Source organism: Cricetulus griseus, chromosome 4 (assembly GCF_003668045.3).
Source record: "Cricetulus griseus strain 17A/GY chromosome 4, alternate assembly CriGri-PICRH-1.0, whole genome shotgun sequence".
Lineage (NCBI taxonomy): Eukaryota > Metazoa > Chordata > Mammalia > Rodentia > Cricetidae > Cricetulus > Cricetulus griseus.
The window spans coordinates 8918235-8941675 of record NC_048597.1 but is presented as its reverse complement, the minus strand read 5'-3'; the positions used below and the strand labels follow the sequence as shown (position 1 = coordinate 8941675).

General features: G+C 39.3%; 1 protein-coding gene across 1 annotated transcript; it reads right to left on the bottom strand.

The window, feature by feature from the left end:
* Window positions 1–227: 227 nt before the first annotated feature.
* Cldn17 (claudin 17) lies at window positions 228–902 on the bottom strand. The gene has a single exon (XM_027413316.2). It carries the CDS (start codon window positions 900–902, stop codon window positions 228–230), a length of 675 nt encoding a protein of 224 aa, XP_027269117.1.
* Window positions 903–23441: the final 22539 nt, after the last annotated feature.

Below are 23441 nucleotides of genomic sequence, written 5' to 3'. Positions count from 1 at the left end.
ATATGAATTGTAATAAATATTGAATCGGACAAGATTGAGCACAGGTATGACTCAGGGAATCATAATGTCCAAATCAGTCATTTATTTTCCTGCCTCGGGTTAAAAACAATCAAAAGTTTCATCTCAGTTTAAATCTGCTGTAAAGGTCCTGCCCGATGTACTCACAGTTTCTGGGAAGATTATATAACGCATGAGCCTAAGCCATGGGCTGGTGTTGAAAGCAAGTCTTAGACGTAGCTGGTAGAGGTTTTGCTAGGCACTGCCCCCTTCCTTTGGTTATCTTTTTGTGGCACACGGTATGCTGGGACTGGATATCTGTGCCACTGTTTCTTTCTGTTGCAGCAGAAATATCCACAGAGCAGCCCGCCTGCGATGAAGAGGACAGCAACAGTCGCCCAGCCAAGGAAGAGCGCTCCTCCAAGCTCTCGCTTCTGACCCACGTGGATGTTTGGGTCATAGAAATCCCTGATGATGATATTGGCTGTCCAGGACACCGGAATCAGAACGAAGATACCAGTAAGGATAAAGAGGACTCCTGAGGTTCCCAGCAGATACGCTTTGACCCTCTCACTGGAGCCGGTGCACTGGACCTGTTTCATGCCGCAGATGCCAATAATGAGAGCAACCAAGGAAAGAGCTATAGCCACACACATGAGTGCACGTGCTGCCTCCAGGACTGGTGGGAGAGCCAAAATGGAGGTATAGAATTTGCACTGCAGCGTGACCCTCGCTTGCTGGATGCAGTTCATCCAAAGCCCTTCCCAGATCCTCTCAAAGATAATAATGTTGCTGCCAATGAAAGCTGATACTCTCCATTGAGGCAGAAGTGTCGTCCCAATTGTCCCAACCATACCGAAGAACCCAAGAACCAGCCCAGCAATCTGAAGGGGATAAAAAGCCATTGTCTCTTCTTTGTAGACTGGTCCAGCCTGGAAGGTTAGGAGATGCTCAAGATGCAGGCGAAGGAGTCTTTAGTCCAGAGGAACGTCTAGTCTCCTCCACTCCTGCTGCCCATGGTGCACGAGTCCTAACCAGCAGCAGTGACTGGAGTCGGCTTAACTTGAAGTTCCTGTTGTAAATTCATGTGTGTTGTCCTCCCCCACCCCCCAACACACACACACACACACACACACACACACACCTTCATTTCTGCTTGGTTTATTCACTCAGCATATATAATCCCTTCCCAGCCAATAAGAATGTAGCCAGAGGTGTGTCAAGAAACACTGCCTTCAACTTTAGCATTTCTCGTGCTATTATTGTCTTAGCAATGCTGTAATTAAGTACCAAAGCTTCCATTGTGAATTGCTAATTACAGAGCTGAAAACATTCATCTAAAAAGCAGTCTTATATGAAAGTATAAATATATGTGGTTAAGTCAGAACTTGAAGATGCCAAAACTCCGTCAGTTTTTCAGACTGAAAGTGAAAGTCATTCCGGACTTTGGCTACTGGCTTCTTCTGGTGAAAAACCTCCTTTCCAAATGTTGTTCATCAACTATGATTTCTGGATAGAGAGAAAGTTTTCATTACGTGACATCAGGACTTCTACTAAGTCTAAGAAATGCTTTGGAAGAGCCCTGAGCATGAGATTCAAATCTCCCAGTTACTCTTCTGATCCTGGAAGGAGGGACCAAGAAGATTACTGCTTATAATTGTTTGAATACACTAGCAATTATTCTATTAGCTGCTAAGTGACACCTCTCCTCCCCGCTGAAAGGTGGTTAGTGTGTGAACTTTCATTAGATGTTTCTTCAGTGACATCTTGAAATACATCATATTTATAGAAGCTGAAAGTTGACACTCTTTCTTTTAAAAATATAAAGTAGCCGCGCTTTTGTGGCACACACCTTTAATCCCAGAACTCCAGAGGCAGAGGCAAGCTGATGTCTGTGTGTTCAAGGCCAGCCTGGTCTCCAGAGTGAATGCCAGGATAGGCTCCAAAGCTACATAGAGAAACCTTGTCTTGAAAATAAATAAATAAATAAATACATACATGAATAAATTTGCCCTTTGAGCTACATTACTCAAAATTTTCATGGACAACTTTTCAGAGTTAGAAGCTATCTTTGCAGTTTACAAGCTATATCCTTCATTAACTGGTCACAGAATGTGAGGTCTACAGTGTTGTGGGTAAGGCTAGCTGTAATATCTGCCCGGGAGCAAGCTTTGGACTCATTCCCTGCATTTCTTCTCTACATTTAGTCTGATTCAAGAGCAGGATAGAAAGATGTGTTTGTCAAACCCATTCATATAAATCTGACATTTGGCACTAACCTCCTCCCCATTTCTTTCAGATTGTTTTCAAGAAAAATTCAGTTGAGCCTCGTTTGAAAGTCATGTGTGACATCAGCATTCTGGACAGCCATTTTCCCTGGGCCTTATGGTAGGGAGCATGGACCCTTTGAATTCTTTAGTGTACCCCAAGGGAATTGTTTTCATCAAATGCAAACATGTTATCCTGTCTTTCCCTGGGAGATATTGTAGTGTGCAAATGACCTTCCATTCCAGTGAAATACAGACTAAAGAATTAATGGACAGACCAGCACTATAAGACTTCTAGAATCTAAGGGACTTTAGGATGGGTGGTCTGAGAACTCCCTCGCCCTACAGTGTTTGAATCATCACGGAAGCAGATAATGTGAGTAGCTGCCAGTTTCCTTTTGGCAGTCAGGAAGAAGGGCTTTGGGACCCTTTGTTCTGGGTTCTGACACATAAGTTTAACTATTCCCACCCTGCCAGGATTAGCCAACAGAACTCGGATGTTGCAACCCCCAGATCTTCTTCCTCGTTCCACTTGCTTTTCCTTGTTCCAACACATTTTCAGTTTCATCCTCACTTTGCTGTGCAAGTGTCCATATTGCTGCTCTTTTCCAGCTGTTTGGTTTTCCCCCAGTGAGACTGTTTGGCCGGCCTTCAGAGTAAATACAAGTGAGAGTGTGTTCACTTAGAACATAGTGCTGTGTCTTGCATGTCAGACTAATGTGAGAATCACAACTAATGTAAGAGCTTTTGGGAATTTGTCCTTAGAAGTCAAACCCAACCATCACACTGCCTTTACTTCTTTGCTCAGGAGAAGAAATTTCTTCCTCTCACAATTGCTGAGACTCTCATCACCTGCCACCTGCTTTGGGATCTTGTCCCATCCTCCCTTCCCTCTATGCCCTCCCTTGTTTTCTGAGTTGTTCTTTAGAAAATAAGCATATCCAAAGATCTTCCCCTTTATTGTTTTCCTTTTGAAGAAAATTTTTCATGGTTTTACCATAGAATTGTATCATTTTCCCTGTTTTCTTTCCTCCCTTTAACTCAGACCATGTCCTCCACCACGATTAAATTGATAGTTACTTTTTCCTTACTGTTATTACACACACACACACACACACACACACACACACACACACACACACACACAAGTATTTGCAAATACATAAATGTAGCCTGATGAGACCTTTTTGTTCTTTGTTTCTTTCTATATGGTTTCAAGCCTGACCACTGTGTATTGAATAACAGGTAAGGAGGCTCATCCCTGTGTGAGGGTAATTCTACCTTTCTCAAAAAATCATCAGCTTCCAGAATTCTTTGTCTAAAGGATGAGAACCCTTGAAATCTCCCCTTTTGTGTCTGCTTGTCTACTTATATTGCCATTGTTGCAGTCTTGTTTATCCACCCACTTTGAGGAGAGACTGTTTCACAGCATACTTCCTGGTATTCTATCTCTTATAATTTTTCTTTCCCCCCTCCATGACATTCTCTGAGCTAAAGATACTGAAGTTGTGATGTATATGTCCACTGGGGATGGGCTTCTCATGACCTGTTGATCTATGCAATGTCCAGTTGTGGTTTTCCATGGTGGTGTCTATTTGGGGAGAACTTCCTTTGATGAAGGGTGATAGCTTCACTTATCTGTGGTTATAAAGATAGGATTTAGAATTTAGATGGGAATTATGACTGTCTTGCAAATTGGTGGTAATAGAAGCCCGTGATCTCACTATCTCCAGAAGTTGTCTAGGTTTGTAGTATCAGGCATGTTTTCCTGCCTTTGAGTGGCCTTAGGGAGTCCATTAGATAACAATTGGCTATCACTAACATGTGAGTGCCTTTCTTGGTCTCTTGTCATACTTGTGGTTGTGGTTCATAGGTGCTGCAGCTGAGTATGATGATTCGTTGTTTCCCTCCTTATCAGGTTTCAAAGTGTTTTCTGGTACCAGAAAAGCTAAACCAAAGGAAGGAGGCTTTCAGGGTTGATCCAGGTGGAATCACCCATGGCCTGTGTTCTATACCCATGGTATAGTGTTTTCAATAATAGGAGCTTCCTTTCAAGCTTTGAGGGACAACCAAGGGCTAAATCAATAATCGATTTGTATTGGAAACCACTTGGACCACTTTGACTAACCATGTGAAAGGAAGTTTCTCCAGCATGTTACTGGAGTCTTTGTTAGTCCATTATTCTTGTGGAGAGCACTGCCAACCCAAGTGGCTTAACTTCCTTTACTCTGACTGTGTCTGTGCTAGATATGTATCATTGATATCTAAATTCTGAATCCACATTCCTGGTCATGTATGAACATACATATTTTGATTCACTTGCATTTTTATCTTCTGCATATTGGAGTCTACATAACATCACTGATTGGCCAGGTTATGGAAAATGTGACAGAGAATTCAGACATCTTAGCTACTGTTGCCAATGAATCCTTCCATAATTTTTTTCCTGTGTCTTTCTGTAAAGGTGACCATAAGTCATCATCATTTTAGGAAAAAGTAAAAAAGAAACATTTGGAGAAATTTTTAGTCTTTTGATATTTTAAGCTATCCATTTTGAGTAGGCTTTTGAAACCTCTTAAATCTGCTGTTCTATAAAATAACATAATCACAATACCACTGACTTCATGGGGATTATTTAAAGATTAAATTTATGTAATATGTGCAAAATACCTGGTCTCCAGCAAGCACAGACAAAATATTTGTTATTGATATTCACTTTATTTGCTCCTATTACATTATCAGGCTTGCTACTTCTTTATCTTTAGCTCATCTTAGGCTCTTCTTTCGAAAGGCATGGTTAACCGTGTCTATTTTCTCTCAGGATTTTATATACACCTCAATACATCTGTCAATCATACACTCTTTTGGGGATTATCAGGTGTGGCCAGAGTTTCTACTATTTTCAGACAGGCTGTAATTTCTGAAGCTTTTATCTCTAGCCTGGACTCCTTCTCACATAAGTCTCATTGCTTGTTACAATTTTCTCCCCTCTGAGCTCTTGAATGCACGGGAGTGTGTGGGATAGGCTGACATATTATACTCATATAGTACTTCTAATTGCTAAAAGGGTTGCAACACACTCTTGGATGTCAGCCTCCTTCAGATGTTGCCTGAAGACAAACATACATCCAAGGCATTCTTCGTTCATGCCGGAAACCCATATCCAGTGACTAATTAATCATGGAATGTAAAGAGCAAGTCAGACAGCCCCAACTAGAGATTTAGAGTCCGTGGGTATTCCAGCTCCCAGTTTCCTTGTGGAGTCAGATGAAGCCCTCACGGCATTCATTGGACTTCTTTTAAAGTCTCTTCCTTCTTGTATCATTCATCTACAGGAACATGATATATTTATCTTTGCTATGTAGCCAGCATCCAAGGCAACCCAGTAATTGGTTGACACCTTATTCTACTTTATTATTATGATTCCTGTTCTAACAGGAATTTAGTGCTTCAACATTGCATTCTGACTCATTTCAATAAAGTTTATTTAGTCTTCTTGTCCATGGTCTAACATTTTTTCCATAGTCCATCAACATAAAATACCTAACCCCAAACTTAAAAATTTCCGCTGGTTCTTCACAAGACATATTCTAATTCCTTGACATTGACAGTATTCTTTGAATTTGGCACCTACCCAAATCTAAAACCTAGTTTAGGATCATGCATTTCTCAATGATATGTTCTTACAGATTTTATATTTCAGTGGGCATATTATGTGTTAAACAAGTAACTGCAGTAATGAATATCAGTAATGTGTATCTATAATGTGTATTATATTACAAATTTTATATGTAATAGTATGCTATTGTGTGTATACTATATATTATTCATTATGTAAAAATAATAAATGAATAAAATGGGTCTCAACTTTAAATAGATAAAGGGAATTTGGATAAGAGATAGATAATTAGACAAACATAGACAAATGAAGGAGAACCAGTATAGGGGAAGTTTTGAGGCCAATATCAGATTGAACCAAAACCAAAAAAAAAAAAAATAGTGAGAATTGAGGCTGGAAATGTAGACAGGGAATAGACATGAACGGTCATATGACCACTTTAATTATCTAGGATTAGTGTAAATGCAGTTAAGGATTCTAAGCCTGCAAGTGACCTTATCATGTTTAAGCCCCCAGTAAAATAACAAAACAAAATCACCAGTCACCAAAACAATATAGCTACTTTGACAGATGGAGACACATCACTATGAACATGAAAAAGCCATGTAGGTCACTTGAATAATACAGATGAGAGATAATGAAAGCAGGTGAAGGAGGACAGATCTAACTCCTGTGTAGGAAATACAACTGCTCAAGATAAATGAGATTTAAGGTGTCAAAGATGACTCCATATCACCAGCATGGGCCTACTCCACCCCGGGAGGAGTGAGCCACAAAAGTAAAAATATCCTTTCAGAAAATGAAAGAGAACACGAGAGTTCAACTTTCAGATTTAAGATCTGAGCTGTCTGTCAGTCATCCTGGTACAGGATGCAGGGAATTGGATATTTTAGATTCTCATGGGGAAGACTGGACTATATTCTTATGGAAGAGTATATGCCCCTCCAGGCTATTTATTGTTGACTATAGTCTGTCAGATGAACCTGAAAATAGAGATAGCTGGCTTGCTGTATAGTCTTGCTGTCATGACATTTATAGTGAATTCTTAATAATCTAATTTAGCTAGAAGGTGTTTTGACTTTTGTCTGTGTAGATGTGTCAGTTTTTCTCTGAAGTAAATAGCACAAAAGGTCTAAGAGTCTATGTGAAAATTAGGCCACTGAAACATTTCATCAACTGTTTCAAATCTGTTTATTTACCAGTTAACAAATAGACCTTCCCTGAAATCAGTTAGGGACACTCCATAGTCTATGCCAAGAAAACAAAAAGTAAAATGGCTTAAAATTTGTTCACAAAAATATGTACCACATGCTTTGGCTTATGTGGTCTTTAGCTTTCTGAGGTCTGTTTCTGGCTTTATGAGAAATCACCACCCTGGTTTATGCAGTTACTGCACTGGTTATACTTCTACCAATTAAGGGTTTCTATGTGCCCTCTTCCTTGGTAGCCAGTATTTCTTGTCACTTGACTTCTTGATGGTAGCTATCTAAGTTTGGTGAGATGAATTCTCATAGTAGTTTCAATTTATACTTCCCCAATTCTTTTTTTGTGGGGAGGGCAGTTGGGATAGTTTTGAGACAGGGTCTCTCTACATTGCCTTGGCTGTCCTGAAACTTACCATGTAAACCTAACTGACCTCAAACTCACAGAAATCCACATGCCTCTGCCTCCCAAATGTGGAATTCAAAGCATGATGGTGGCTACCATGACTGGCCTTCTTCCCCATTTGTTCATGATGCTATTTGTATTTCCTTTGAGAAGTCTCTGTACAGAACAACCTGTTTTAAATTGTTCCCTTAAGTATTTTATTGTTTAAGATCTTGGCATAGGTTAATCTTTGTGCATATTCCCTGTCAGGGGTAATGGGAAAAGAAGTTTCTTCTACTCTGTTAGTGGTCAAATCATTTGTTTGACCATTTCTTTCACTCTTCAGAATCTCTAGCTTTATGAGGTTCTATTTGTTAATAGTTGCCCTTATTTCCTGAATGATTTAAGTCATATTTGGAATTTCTTTATATATGTCTCTGTCTTATACAGTACTACATACCTTTTCCCCTAGTTCCAGGTTTTTCATAGAAATCCTTGACCAATTTGGAGTAGATGTTTGTGCAGACTGAGAAATAAGGATCTATTTTCATTGTTTTACATTCAGAAATCCAGCTAACCCAGTACCTCTTGTTGAAGGTGCTGTCCTTTGCCTAGTGTGTGTGTTTGGCATCTTACTAAAAAGTCAGGCAGCTATAATCTGTAACTGTGTTGGCTTATATCTGAGTTTTTTATGCTCTCTCCACTGATGGACAGGCCATCATGCTATTTTTATTTCTAGGGATCTATAGTATAAATTTATGTTAGCATGTTAATGCCTCCAGCATTTTTTTTTTTGCCCAGGAATGTTTGACCATTCTTAATTAAGTCTTTTGTGCCTTCCTTTAAATTTTGTTTTATTTCTGTGATGAACAACATGGAGCTGTTAATTGGGATTGTATGGAATGTGTAGATTCCTTTTGGTAAGAAGGCCATAATCATGGTGGTTACTATTTCAGTCCATGAACATGGGAGATTTTTCTCTCCTAGAGTGTCTTCCTTATACTTCTTTCCTGGAGTTTTAGTTTCATTTTAAAGGTCGTCCACCTTTGTGATTACATTTACTACAAAGGACCCAGGTATAGCATTCCTGGGCATGTACACAAAACACTGTCTATTCTACTACAGAATGACTTGCTCATCCATATTTATTGACACTCTGCAAGACCTAGGAAGTTGAAGTGGCCTAGATTTCCTTTAACTATTGTATGGATAATAAAACTTTGCACATATACAATGAAAGTATTCATGCATAAAGAAAAATGAAATTATGGAATTTGCAGAGAAATGAATGCTACTAGAAAAAAAAATATACTGAGTGAAATAACCCAACCCCAGAAAGGTAATTGCTGCATGCCTGCTCTTACATGTGAATCTTACATTTGTGTGTCCAACTTAGAATTTGTGAAGAAGCCAAGAAACTGGAAATTGTTGGAGTATGGTGTGCCTTCAGGAAATGGGGAGTAGCAGAGCATGATTGATATGAACACAGATGGGGAATACAGGGAGCAGAGAGGTTTACTCAGGGATGGCGTGTGGGAATGGGAGAGGTAAGGGGACACAGAAGGAGGGTGAGCTAAATCAACAGTCTTCCGCAAAGCCATATAGAAATCGACTACTTTGTAAAGTAATTAAAATGTATAAATTTAAAATGAGTTAGAGGGGAGATATCCTGCAAGGCTAGACAATGCCACTACTAAAATTCATTGGTTATGAAACAAAATCCCCAGTGGCAGCTGTAGGATACCTCCTTAGGAGTTGTCAGTCAAGGAGACACCTTCAGTAAGCATCGGTCTTCTATTTGCCTCTAAGGCTTTTAGTTGCTAAACAAAACAAACCAACAAATAACAAGTAAGCTATTTTTAATTAGTCTCATACACTTCTTCCTGCTGGCAGCAGAAAGAAAGCCCTTGCACTGTGGAATAGAGTTAGAGACATCCACACTGTAGGTTCCCAGGCACAGTGTTTGTGGGTGTTCCTCCTTATATGAGCCAGCCTTTCCAGGTCCATGTGCTCAGGTCTTTGGAATTTTCTCAATGCCTTTCAGCATTGACTTCATATTAGAATTCATTTTGAAAAGTTACTTCTGCTAATTTCTTCTATGACGACAGAATCTAGGTGTATATTATATCACTGGAAATTTTCAAATTAAAGCATTATACACTTTTTCCCCTTTCCTCTTGCCCTCCTATGTCTGCTTAAGTTTTGCTGTTATACTTTCTTCGGCATCTCAGAAGTGTCCCTGTAATAAAAACATGCAGAAAGACCAAAAAAATACTCCTTGGAATTTTTTACTTTTTTTTTTGGAGTGAAGTACTAAATTGTTGAAACAGTTCCTATCTAACCCAGGCTGCACTTAAACTTACAGTTCTTCCCCTGCCTCACCTTCCTGGGTCCTTGTTTTGCTTCGTAATGAAAATCATGTATGCATGTGGATTAAGTGCACCTATAACTTCATATAGCAGATGAATTAAATCAAAATAGTTTATGCTGGAACTAGGCGATATCATATTTTAAGCACCTTAGTTGAATTTTTATGTGCAGCTGAGGTGGAGAGCCACTGGCTGCTGTGAATAGCTGGATTGCTTGTTCTTCAGGCAATTTTTCATTAATAAATATTATTTTCCCAATAGTGCACTCAGATCTGGAGAGTGAACCTGTTATATTCTCTGACAAAAACCTGAAGTTTAAATAATTTGCAATTCTGCTTAAACATCACCTTATATGAGTAGATGGTAAAGCTTTGAAATAAAGATGATAGCATTACTGCTCTTATCTCGCTGTAATTAGGCAATGATATTTCTGCAGGACAGGAGGAGGGCGCAGCACTTGTCAGTTATAATTAAAAAGCCTCTGCTGAGTCTTCAGCATGGAGCTTCTCAACTGGGAATTATGTTCAAATATCTCTGAAAAGCAAGCGTTCAAATAAATATTTATGGTGCAACATTACTTCAATTATGTTCAGAGATAAAACATGATATAAATATTTACATTTATGGTTATTCCAAAGTTATGAAATAAATATTATTAACAAGTGAAGTACAGACAAAACTGTGCAATGGTTAAATTCTAGCCCATCAGTTGTTGTTGGTCGACAGTCTTCAAATATTTAGTATAAAATTCTGGGTGTGCTATTTTCCTGAAAGAAATGTGTACTTTCATAATTTATCCTCCATTTGTCATTTTTGTGTATTATACTACAGGCATTGTGAGCTAGCATAGAAAGCAACCATTGGTCACCGTCACTTTTCCTCTTATTATTGGAGAGATTCTTCTCAAGATGACCCATGTTCTGAGAAGCCAATATTGCTGACACCGTGCACTAATTAAAATGGTGGCAAATTTAAACAATGTCAAACGCTCCTGTTTCACTTTACATGTTTATTGTTATCCTTCTATCTGAGAATCTGTATGAAGATGAGGCTTGCTCTGCATTTCGATGCAAATAGGAGAAAACTTCAGCTAATTCCTTCCTTGTATTAATCAGCTCCTTTTGCTAATAGCACTTGATATCCCATATGCTGCATTGTGGCTGTAAACATGACATGTGGGCCATGACCACAGTTGACCTTTTGTTTAAAATATAATTTTTACTTTTTTATTTTTATTTTTTGTGCAATGGTGTTTTTCCTGCATGTATGTCTGTGTGAGGATGCCAGGTCCCCTGGAACTGGAGTTACAGACTGTTGTGAGCTGGGAATTGAACTCCAATCTTCGGGAAGAACAGCCAATGCTCTTAACCTCTGAGTCATCCCTCCAGCCCCAGCTGACCTTTCTTTCACACAAACTGTGTGGAAACTAAATTTAACATACGAAAATGTTCATCCCTCACTGTTAAATGAATATGGGAATAATTTAAAGTATTTCAATCACTAAGTATATTAAACCTCTTTTTATTTTATATCAAGAAGCCAACCTAAAGAAGTCCGAGGCATACAAAGCAGGTGAAATGTTCAGCTTTTTCATTTTAGGCAATATTGCTCATCTGTGGAATCATTCACATAGTCCTACCCCAATATATTACATCAAGGAACACTAGGGAAGAGTAATTGTCATCCAGGAAATTCAAAATACCAGAAGTGTTCTGTGCATGAATTCTAACAGGTCTTAATAATAAAAACCCAGAGTCAGATATGGGAGTAAATGCTGAAGATCAGAGACACAAAGGAGCAAGCCACAGCCACATCTTACCTTGTGAACTTCCAGCTAAATCCTGCTTTATATTATTCTCTCTGGCAGCCATACCACTTCCTGTCTGTACAGACCTCCAGACCTCTATGGTTAGCTAGCGGCTAACTCCACCCTCTGATCTTCAGGCAAGCTTTATTTGTTGTAGTACAAACAAGCTGCCACCACAATGCTCATTAAGCACATGGTCTTTACCAAATACTTTGACTCCTAGGTTCCTAAAGATGTCTATTTAAATGACACTAAAATGTGCATTGACCCTGTTTCCTGATACAACTCCTTTGAGTTAAGTGTGGTGATGCATGCCGATAATTCCACACTTGGGAGACAGAGGAAGGGGAATCAGGACTTCCAGGTTCTCTTCAGGTGCATGGCAACTTCAAAGTCAGCCCACTACAGGAAAATCCGCCTTAAGCAAAGTAACACCAAGATGACATCCTTGGAGATAAAATAGATGCTAAGTCTTTCTATGTTTAAAATAATCTATAATTCTTAGGGTAGTTTGATTTTCAGATAAATCAAGGCAATGATGCCGGACCTTTTTAACATATTCCACACCCAGATTCCCCAATTGTTGCTGCTGTTACGGGGCTTTTGTTTTGTTACAATAAGCCAATGCTGATACTGCATCACTGATATTCATGGATTACCCCCATTTCGCCGAAGCTCAGCGAGCATGCTCTTCCTCTTCCTTGGTCCCTCTGCTTCTGCGCTGTCTTCTAGGTGTTCTGTAGTCTGTGGCAGTTTCCCCTACCTCCTTTCATGGTAATGACCATGTCAGTTGAAGAATAACTTCTGATTTGTGTATATTTTTGAATTCCCATTACTGTGATGTTTTCCCATAATTAGACCAAGAATTGACAACCACAGAATTGAGGATAAAAGATAATTAAGGCAAAGTATCATTTTCATCATCCCATACCCAAAGCATAAACTATCAGCATTTATAACTGCTGAAGGAGTTTGTCCAGCTACAAGGGTATTTGTAGACTTTCTCTACTGTAGAGTCTTCTTTATTTTCTTTACTGAAAGAAAATAAAATGGAAAGGAAATCGCACAAAGTACATGCTTAAAGAGACTTGTAATTACATAAACTATTTATAATTATTATGCGTAAGATATTTGTCTTTTGTTTATTAATTTAATGGACCATTTGTACAAGAACAGAATCACTGGATTTATTTTATTCTTTGAGCTATCATCTAAAACTTGTTTATCTTCTTACTCAAATTGTTAAAGTTGTCTCCAATGCCCCTTTAATTTAGCATTTTCTTACTCTATGGGATGATAAAATGTTAAATCTTCATCTTGTACACATTCTGTCTCAGGCCTAAAATCGGCAATATCTTTAAGTACTCTTTGCTACTTTTGTTAGATAATGAAATTAGAAGATAAGGTCTGTGTTTAAATTTTTATTGCTTCTGTGGTCTTAAGTTTTTAACCTTGTCAGCTCATGCAGCAAAGAAATATATGTATGTCCACTAAAGTAAACATATAATATGTATATTCAAAGACTTTGCCTTCAAACACTTGCAATTACTTATTGACTGTACAAGTTAAGTGGGGATATATACTGTTTATTTTATTTTTATTGCCTTGCTAGCAAGGGGTAAAAATACATAAATTAGTACAAAATGATTGTTGAATAAAAATTGTTTATTAATATTATTTTCTAGAAACATTGTTCTACTTACTTAAAATTTTATGAGAAGAGTTTTACACTTAAACGTCAATCTATGCCCTAAATTAGTTAAGTATTAAGGATTAAAGGGTAAAATATATTTTAAAAACTCTCTGCTGAGCTGATTTGTTTCCAAAATTGATTTTTTAAATTTCTTATTGGTGTATTTCTTTCTTTCTTTCTTTCTTTCTTTCTTTCTTTCTTTCTTTTTTTTTTTTTTTTTTTTTTGGCTTTTTGGGATAGGGTTTCTCTGTGGTTTTGGAGGCTGTCCTGGAACTAACACTTGTAGACCAGGCTGGTCTCAAACTCACAGAGATCCATCTGCCTCTGCCTCCTGAGTGCTGGAATTAAAGACATATGCCATCACTGCCCGGCATGTTGTGCATTTCTTACAATATCTTCCTGTTTATAAGTATTAGGACAAAAATTAAGTATACAAATATTTTACAGATTTATTTGGTATTTTAAAATTATCTTCAAGTGGCAGTATTTGGATGTGTCCATTATTATGGCCCTTTTCTCTCACTGGTGAAGGTACGAAAACTAAATTTCAATTTATAATGTTAAGTTATAATATGCTCTTCTTATTAGAATATATATTTCTTTGATTTCTGGTGAGACTCAACTCCTTTTTATGTCTCTTCAACTTTTCATTTCTTTTGTTTTTTGCTTTTGTTGTAGATACTTTATGATTATTTCTGTTATTTAAAATCAAAATGACTGTATGGAATCTGTGGTGTGTTGTAAGTAGCTCGTTCTGCTGTTGGCTTGGTAATAATGTTCCTTATGCTTTATTTCTGTGTACTTTGCATGAAACTGGGGTGCCCTGATGTACTGACGCCAAATCAGTGACTACTTTTCTTCATGCTTCTCTCTTTAAAATCAGGGCTTTCTCCATTCACTCTTTCATGACTATTGTAGGCATTAAGAAAGTTTTTACCTTTACATGGAAATTTTCACATATTGTTCAGTATATTAATATACACGAAACCCACTCATATAATGGTATGGAGAATAGAAGGTAAAGTAAAAGCAAACCTAACACTATCCTGCACACATCACAAATCAGGTTCTTCATGATTGGGTAGGGCTGACAGCAACGGTAAACCGCGCTGCACAGGCCCAATGACTTGCATCTATTTATTTCCTTCAGCTGTTCTAACACCTCCTGCCCCTTTTCTACAGCCTTGCAGCATCTTTGATCCTCTAGACAGCTGCGAACCATTTTCCAAATACGCTGTGTCCCTGGCTTCAGCGTTCCCTGCGCCCAGGCAAAATCTAGATCTTTTCCAAGCTTGTCCCAGCAACTGGTGGTTAAATTACCGGAATCAGCAAACCAGGGGGCTACCACATCAACCTCTTGGATAAATCTCTCTAAAGTACTTTTCTGTAATTTCAATCCCTTAGACCGTAACAGCTCTTAAAGAGCAATGAAAATTGGTTGCGATGTTGTAGTTCCCATACTTTCACTTTTGGTTTCCTCTGCTTTGTCCGTTCCTGGAACTTTATCGCTCCTCACCGGAGACCTTATTGCCTCTTTACCAAGGTCCTTAACTTGGTCCCAACTTACCTGGGACTTACCAGTCGACTGCCCTGACTGCAGGAAGTTCTGAGCCGTTCACCCTCGGAGGTCCCCGTATGGGCCACCACTCGTCACGCCTATCTCAACCAGCAAGAAGGACATGACCACGACTCTTCTTCAAGCAGTTTATTCAGAAACCTTGTACATCAGCTTCTCTCTCTGCTTCTTCTCTCTCTCCCAGCCCCCTGGCAAGCCCTTAATAGCAAGCTCATTACCCAATTAGCTCACGCCACCTGGCGATCCCAGATAGGTCACAGCTGGAGGAGGCACACCGGATCCACTAAGTGCTTCCAAATAAGGCTTGTTTACAGCTAAGCTCCGGTCTCCCTGGCATCCAGCCAGGCGCCATCTTGGGGCTGTGGCTCCCCACAAGCACTGAGTAAAGTGCTTATAGACAAGCATGACAACCTGAGATGAGATATCTGCAGCTTAGGTAAAGTTAGATGTGGTGGTGTACATTTGTGATCTCCACATGCCTACAGTAAGATGGAAGGGAGAAATAGGAGCATCCTTGGAATCTCACACATTAACTAGACTGGCTATGTAGCTGTGAACAGAAGACCAGTTCTCAGATGTTCTCTGACCCATCTATACGTGTACATCAGGGCATTAATGCACCCTCTCACTGTCTCTGTCTCTGTCTCTGTCTCTCTCTGTCTCTCTCTCACACACACACACAAAGATGAAAAAACAAAAAAACATGTGTATTCTTATTTTATGTATCATACACATTTAATGAGAAAAGGAATTAACTACCTGTATCCTTCCATCCATCCTTCCTTCCTTCCTTTCTTTCCTTCCTTCTTGAAAAAGTCATTAGTTTCTTATGATTTGGACAGATAATGTTTATTATTTCCTGTGTTCTAATAAGCAGAATATTGTATCATCAAAGATACTGGCCAGTAGAACCTGTATTCTTATATAGAAGGAAGAAATGAGTTTGATATTAAGATAGGCAGGTCATCCTGTAACACATGGATGGGTTCAGGGAAATGATAAAGATGCTTAAAGTGGATGACAAAAGAAGAAGATGCAAGAAGAACACAGCATGTGGAGAATAGGAAGAATCTTTTGCCTTATAAGATGGAGGGTAGAATTCATAAAGCAAGGAATTCTTCAAGCTGGACTCCTGAGCTATAGAATACTAAGAGAAAGAGTTTGGAATAATAACAACACTAAAGTGGTGAATATTTTTAACAGTACTGATAAAAAAAAAAAACTAACACAAGTATTGAATCAATTCACATTCTACTTAAGTGCTCAGTACCTAGTTTCTTGGATTTCTATAAATGTTCATCTCAGTGTCCACTTCCAAGAAGCCATCTAACCTACGGATTTCAAAGTAGCTCCAGTCATTGCTTCTTATTTGATCTAGGGTCTTGTCTTTCTAACAGCCAACTGAACATTACTTCTTATTGGGGTCCACCAGACATTTCAAATACTTTGCTTTTATCCAAACTCTGTCAACCCGAAGCTCTCTAAATTACTTTATTTTTGTTTCAGTGATTTGATCCTATATATTGTGTTTCCATGCTCACAAAGCTTGAGACATTCTTTCATCACCTGTTCACCATCACCACAAAACCACCAAAAATTCTCAGTATCACCTATTGGAGCCACCAGTGTATTTGACCCTACATCTGCTGCAGATATCCTCTACTGAATCACTGTCCTAAATTTTTAGTTTTACTGCCACCATTTTGTTCCCTACTGTGTTTTCTACACAGTCTGATCTTGCTCTTGCTTCTTCTTAAGACTTTCCAGCATGTATAGAAAAGAATCCAGCATCTGGTATCTTATGTTGTCTAATGAGTTCTATGTCTCCCATTGTTCAAATGTTCAGTTTAGAAAGAGCTTCTGACTCATGGACATTCAATCTACATTTGAGCGTCTCTATTACTGTCTATAACTTTATATTATGTTTTTGTGTTGCTATCTCATCACTATCAGACATTATAGGATGAAATCATGTATGTTTTATTGACTGCCAACTAAGTAAACTTAGTGCGTTCCATACCCCAATGTTTAAGACTATACCAGGAAATTAGTATGCTTAGAGAAATATTTTGGGAATCATTTAGTAAAAGAATGTCTTATTTTCCATTTATTTATTTATCTGGTGATGGTAGCTGAAACAGGGTTGTAGGGGAAGCTGTAGCCAGCCCCTCCGCCCTGGAGGACGAAACATATGCAGATGGAGCTGAGACAGAGGTAGACTGTAACCGCTGTGTCTGTTCCTGTGGACACTGGGTCTGCACTGCAATGACCTGCGATGGAAAGACTCAGAAGGGGGCCCAGACCCAGACACAGGAGGAGATGACCAGATATGCCCAGGAACTCCAGAAGCACCAGGAGACAGCTAAAAAGACCAAGAAGGTAAACACCAAAGAGATCTGACAAGAAGCACCTAGCACCATGTCTGCAGCCCAGCGCCTCCTCCTCTTCAGCGCTGAGTTCAGTATACTCGAGTGTCTGCTGTGATCACCAAAACCGAAACACAGTCCCCCTACTCACTCTGACCACACACTCACAAGCCCTCAGGTACTCCTGTAGCCAGCCCCTAAGAAGGCGTGGCTACAGCTTCCCCTACACAGGGTCTCCATATATACTCCTTTAATTCAGTGTTCAGAGCAGGCTGGCCTTGAACTCACAGGGATCTGCCTACTTCTGCCTCCTGAGTGCTGGTATCAAAAGCATGTGCTACCATGTTGTCCTTTGATTTTTTTTTTACTTTTTTTATTAAATTATTAATATTTTCACATGTACTTTCCCTCTCCCTCTCCCTCCCCCCACCCCCATTCCTTCTCCCCCACCTCCAACCTACCCCCCACCCCATCCACCCGCCACTCCCCAGGCAGGGTAGGGCCCCCAACCAGGGCTCCACCAAGTCCACCAAATCTTCCTGTGCTGGGCCTAGGCCCCTCCCCATGTGTTCAGAGACAGAGCGAATCCCTTCAAGTGGGATGGGCTCTCGAAGTCCCTCCCACCCACCAGGGCAAAACGCCAGTCCACCTCCAGAGGCTCCCAGGAGTGCAGGGGCCTCCCCATTGGCATCCATGATCAGGGGGCTGGATTAGTCCTGTACTGTCCTCCCAAAGAGCATCTGGGGTCGATATGCTTTCCCTTTTTCAGGCCAACTGTTTCTGTGGGTTTCTCCAACCAGGTACAGACCCCTTCGTTCTTCATTCCTCCCTCTCTTCAACTGAGTTCCAGATTTCAGCTCAGTGTATTTCTGTGGATGTCTGTCTCTGCTCTCATCAGCCACTGGATGAGGACTCTAGAATAGCATAGAGAGTATTCATCAATCTCATTCTAGGGGAAGGGTTTCTAGGCCATCCTCTCCTCCACTGCCCAGACTGTCAGATCGTGTCATCCTTATAGGTCTCTGGAGATCTTCCTAGTTCCAGATCTCTTCTCGGACCTATAGTGGCTCCCTCTGATATGGTATCTCTCATCCTGCTCTCTCTCCTCTATTCTTCCCCCAACTCAATATATCTGCTCCTCCATTTCTTCTCCTCTACTCTTCATCTTGTGCTCTTATTGTGGCAGCACCCACTCCCCTACCCTCATGCTCTCAATTAGCTCGGGAGTTCATGCCACTTCCCATTCCTGGGGTCCATTTATCCCTTAGAGTCATTCATGATTTCTAGTTTCCTTGGGGTAGAGGATTATAGGCTGGTAAACCTTTGCTCTATGTCTAAAAATCATATATGAGTGAGTACATACCATGTTTGTCTTTTTGTGATTGGGTTACCTCACTCAGGATGGTTTCTTCTAGTTCCATCCATTTGCCTGCGAATTTCAAGATTCCATTGCTTTTTTCTGCTGAGTAGTACTCCATTGTATAAATGTACCACATTTTCTCTTTCCATTCTTCAGTTGAGGGGCATCTAGGTTGTTTCCAGGTTCTGGCTATTACAAACAATGCTGCTATGAACATGGTTGAACATATGTCCTTGTTGTATGGACAATGCAGTATTTGGGTATATACCCAAGAGAGGAATGGCTGGATCTTGAGGTAGATTGATTCCCATTTTTCTGAGCAACCGCCATACTGATTTCCAAAGTGGTCTTACAAGTTCACACTCCCACCAGCAATGGAGGAGTGTTCCTTCTTCTCCACAACCTCTCCAGCATAGGTTGTCATTGGTATTTTTGATTTTAGCCATTCTGACAGGTGTGAGGTGGTATCTCAGAGTTGTTTTGAGTTGCATTTCTCTGATGGCCAAGGATTTTGAGCACTTTCTTAAGTGTCTTTCAGCCATTTCAGATTCCTCTGTTGAAAAATCTCTGTTTAGTTCTGCACCCCACTTTTTAATTTCATTGTTTGGTGTTTTGGTGGCTAGCTTCTTGAGCTCCTTGTATATTTTGGAAATCAGTCCTCTGTCAGATGTGGGGCTGGTGAAGATCTTTTCCCATTCTGTGGGTGGTCGTTTTGTCTTACTGACTGTGTCCTTTGCCTTACAGAAGCTTCTCAGTTTCAGGAGGTCCCATTTATTAATTGCAGACCTCAGTGTCTGTGCTTCTGGCGTGATGTTCAGGAATCGTTCTCCTGTGCCAATTTGTTCAAGGGTTGTTCCCACTTTCTCTTCTAAAAGATTCAGTGTGGCTGGGTTTATGGAGAGATCTTTGATCCATTTGCACTTAAGTTTCGTGCATGGTGACAGGTATGGATCTATCTGCAATTTTCTGCATGTTCGAATCCAATTGTGCCAGCACCATTTGTTGAAGATGCTATCTTTTTTCCATTGTATGGATTTAGCACCTTTGTCAAAAATAAGGTGTTCGTAGGTGCGTGGGTTAATATCTGGGTCTTCAATTCGATTCCATTGGTCTATCTGTCTATTCTTGTGCCAATACCAAGCTGTTTTCAGAACTATGGCTCTATAGTAGACCTTGAAGTCAGGGATGGTGATGCCTCCAGAGGATCTTTTATTGTAAAGAGTTGTTTTGGCTATCCTAGGTTTTTTATTTTTCCATATAAAGTTGAGTATTGTTCTTTCAATGTCTGTGAAAAACTGTGTTGGGATTTTGATGGGGATTGCATTAAATCTGTAGATTGCTTTTGGTAGAATTGCCATTTTTACTATGTTAATTCTGCCTATCCAAGAGCACGGGAGATCTTTCCACTTTCTGGTATCTTCTTTAATTTCTTTCTTTAAAGTCTCAAAGTTCTTATTGTACAGGTCTTTCACTTTTTTGGTTAGTGTTACCCCCAGATATTTAATGTTGCTTGTGGATATTGTGAAAGGTGATGTTTCCATGATTTCTTTCTCATTGAGTTTATCATCTGTATACAGTAGGGCTACAGATTTATTTAAGTTAATTTTGTATCCTGCTACCTTGCTGAAGGTGTTTATCAGCTGTAGGAGTTTCCTGGTAGAGTTTTTCGGGTCACTTATGTAGACTATCATGTCATCTGCAAATAGTGAAAGTTTGACTTCGTCCTTTCCAATTTGTATCCCTTTGATATCCTGATCTTGTCTTATTGCTCTAGCTAGAACTTCAAGTACAATATTGAAGAGGTATGGAGAGAGTGGACATCCTTGTCTTGTTCCTGATTTTAGAGGAAATGCTTTGAGTTTCTCTCCATTTAGTTTGATGTTGGCTATTGGTTTGGTGTATATCGCGTTTATCATGTTTAGATATGTTCCTGTTATTCCTGTTCTCTCCAAGATCTTTATCATGAAGGGATGTTGGATTTTGTCAAAGGCCTTTTCAGCATCTAGTGAGATGATCATGTGGTTTTTCTTTTTCAGTTTGTTTATATGGTGGATTACATTGATGGTTTTTCGTATATTGAACCATCCTTGCATCCCTGGGATGAAGCCCACTTGATCGTGGTGGATGATTTTTCTGATATGTTCTTGGATTCGATTAGCCAATATTTTATTGAGTATTTTAGCATCAATGTTCATGAGAGATATTGGTCTGTAGTTCTCTTTCTTAGTCTTATCTTTGTGTGGCTTGGGTATCAAAGTGATTGTAGCCTCATAGAAAGAGTTTGGCAATATCCCATCTGCTTCTATTGTGCGGAACAGTTTGAGGAGTATTGGTATCAGCTCTTGTTTGAATTTCTGGTAGAATTCTGCAGTGAAGCCATCTGGTCCTGGGCTTTTTTTGGTTGGGAGGCTTTTGATGACTGCTTCTATTTCATTAGGGGTTATGGGTCGATTTAAATTGTTTATCTGATCTTGATTTAATTTTGGTAAGTGATATTTATCCAGGAAACTGTCCATTTCCATTAGATTTTCGAATTTTGTGGAGTACAGATTTTCAAAGTATGACCTAAAGATTCTCTGGATTTCCACAGTGTCCGTTGTTATATCCCCCTTTTCGTTTCTGATTTTGTTAATTAGTGTGCTCTCTCTCTGCCTTTTGGTTAGTTTGGCTAGAGGTTTGTCTATCTTGTTGATCTTCTCAAAGAACCAACTCTTTGTTTCATTGATTCTTTGTAATGTTTTCCTAGTTTCTACTTTATTGATTTCAGCTCTCAGGTTGATTATTTCCTGGCGTCTACTCCTCCTTGGTGAGTTTGCTTCTTTTTGCTCTAGTGTTTTCAGTTGTTCTGTCAGTTCTCTAATGTGACTTTTCTCTAGTTTCTTCATGTGGGCACTTAGTGCTATGAACTTCCCTCTTAGGACTGCTTTCAGAGTGTCCCATAAGTTTGGGTATGTTGTGTCTGCATTTTCATTAGAATCTAGGAAGTCTTTAATTTGTTTTTTTATTTCTTCCTCAACCCAGGAATGGTGCAATTGGGTGTTATTCATTTTCCAAAAGTTTGCAGGTTTTCTGCCATTTGTATTGTTGCTGAATTCTAGCTTTAATGCATGGTGGTCTGATAAGATACAGGGGGTTATTTCAATTCTTTTGTAATTGTGGAGGTTTGCTTTGTTGCCTACTATGTGGTCAATTTTGGAGAAGGTGCCATGTGGTGCTGAGAAGAAGGTATATTCTTTTGAGTTTGGATGGAATGCTCTATAGATATCCGTTAACCCCAGTTGGGCCATGACTTCTTTCAGATCCTCTGTTTCTTTGTTAAGTTTTTGTCTGGTGGTCCTGTCTAGTGGTGTAAGGGGGGTGTTGAAGTCTCCTACTATAAGTGTGTGTGGTTTTATGTGTGGTTTGAGCTTTAGTAATGTTTCTTTCACAAATGTGGGTGCCTTCGTATTTGGAGCATAGATGTTCAGGATTGAGATTTCATCTTGATGGACTTTTCCTGTGATGAGTATGAAATGCCCTTCTTCATCTCTTTTGATTGATTTTAGTTTAAAGTCCATTTTGTTAGATATTAGGATTGCTACACCTGCTTGTTTCTTGAGGCCATTTGATTGGAAAATCTTTTCCCATCCTTTTACTCTGAGGTATCGCCTGTCTTTGAAGTTGAGGTGTGTTTCTTGTAAACAGCAGAAAGATGGATTCTGTCTTCGTATCCATTCTGTTAGCCTATATCTTTTTACGGGTAAGTTAAGGCCATTGACATTTAGGGATATTAATGTCCATTGTTCGTTGGTTCTTGTTTGGTTTGGATTTATTGTTGGTGGTGTCATTGTGTGTGGATTTTGCCCTCCTGCTTCTTTTTGTGTTTGGCAATATTAGATTATCTATTGCCTGTGTTTTTGTGCATGTAGTTATGTTCCTTGGGTTGGAGTTTTCCTTCCAGAACCTTCTGTAGTGCTGGATTTGTGGATATGTATTGTTTAAATCTGTTTTTGTCATGGAAAATCTTGTTTTCTCCATCTATAGTGATTGAAAGTTTTGCTGGGTACAGTAGTCTGGGTTGACATCCATGCTCCCTTAGTGCTTGTAGTGTATCTATCCAAGACCTTCTGGCTTTCATAGTTTCCATTGAGAAGTCGGGTGTGATTCTGATTGGTTTGCCTTTATATGTTACTTGGCCTTTTTCCTTTGCAGCTCTTAATATTTTTTCTTTATTCTGTAGATTTGGAGTTTTGATTATTATGTGTCGGGGGGACTTCTTTTTGTGGTCCAGTCTGTTTGGTGTCCTATAAGCTTCTTGTACTTTCATAGGCATATCTTTCTGTAGGTTGGGGAAGTTTTCTTCTATGATTTTGTTGAATATGTTTTCTGTACCTTTGAGCAGTGTTTCTTCACCTTCTTCTACACCTATTATTCTTAGGTTTGGTCTTTTCACGGTGTCCCATATTTCCTGTATATTTTGTGTTAGGGATTTGTTGGTCTTGAGGTTTTCTTTGGTTGATGAATGTATATCCTCTAGCGAGTCTTCAATAGCTGAGATTCTCTCTTCTGTCTCTTGAATTCTATTAGTTATACTCACATCTTTAGATCCTGATCGTTTATCCAACCTTTCCATTTCCAGCATTGCTTCATTCTGTGTTTTCTTTAATGTGTCTAATTCAGCTTTCATGTTTTGAACTGTTTCAAGAGCTTCCTTCACTTGTTTGGTTGTTTTATCTTGGGTTTCTTTAGCTTCTTTAAGAGATTTGTTTATTTCTTGAATATTTTGGTTTGTCTTTTCCTCCATATCGTGTAATTTTTTGC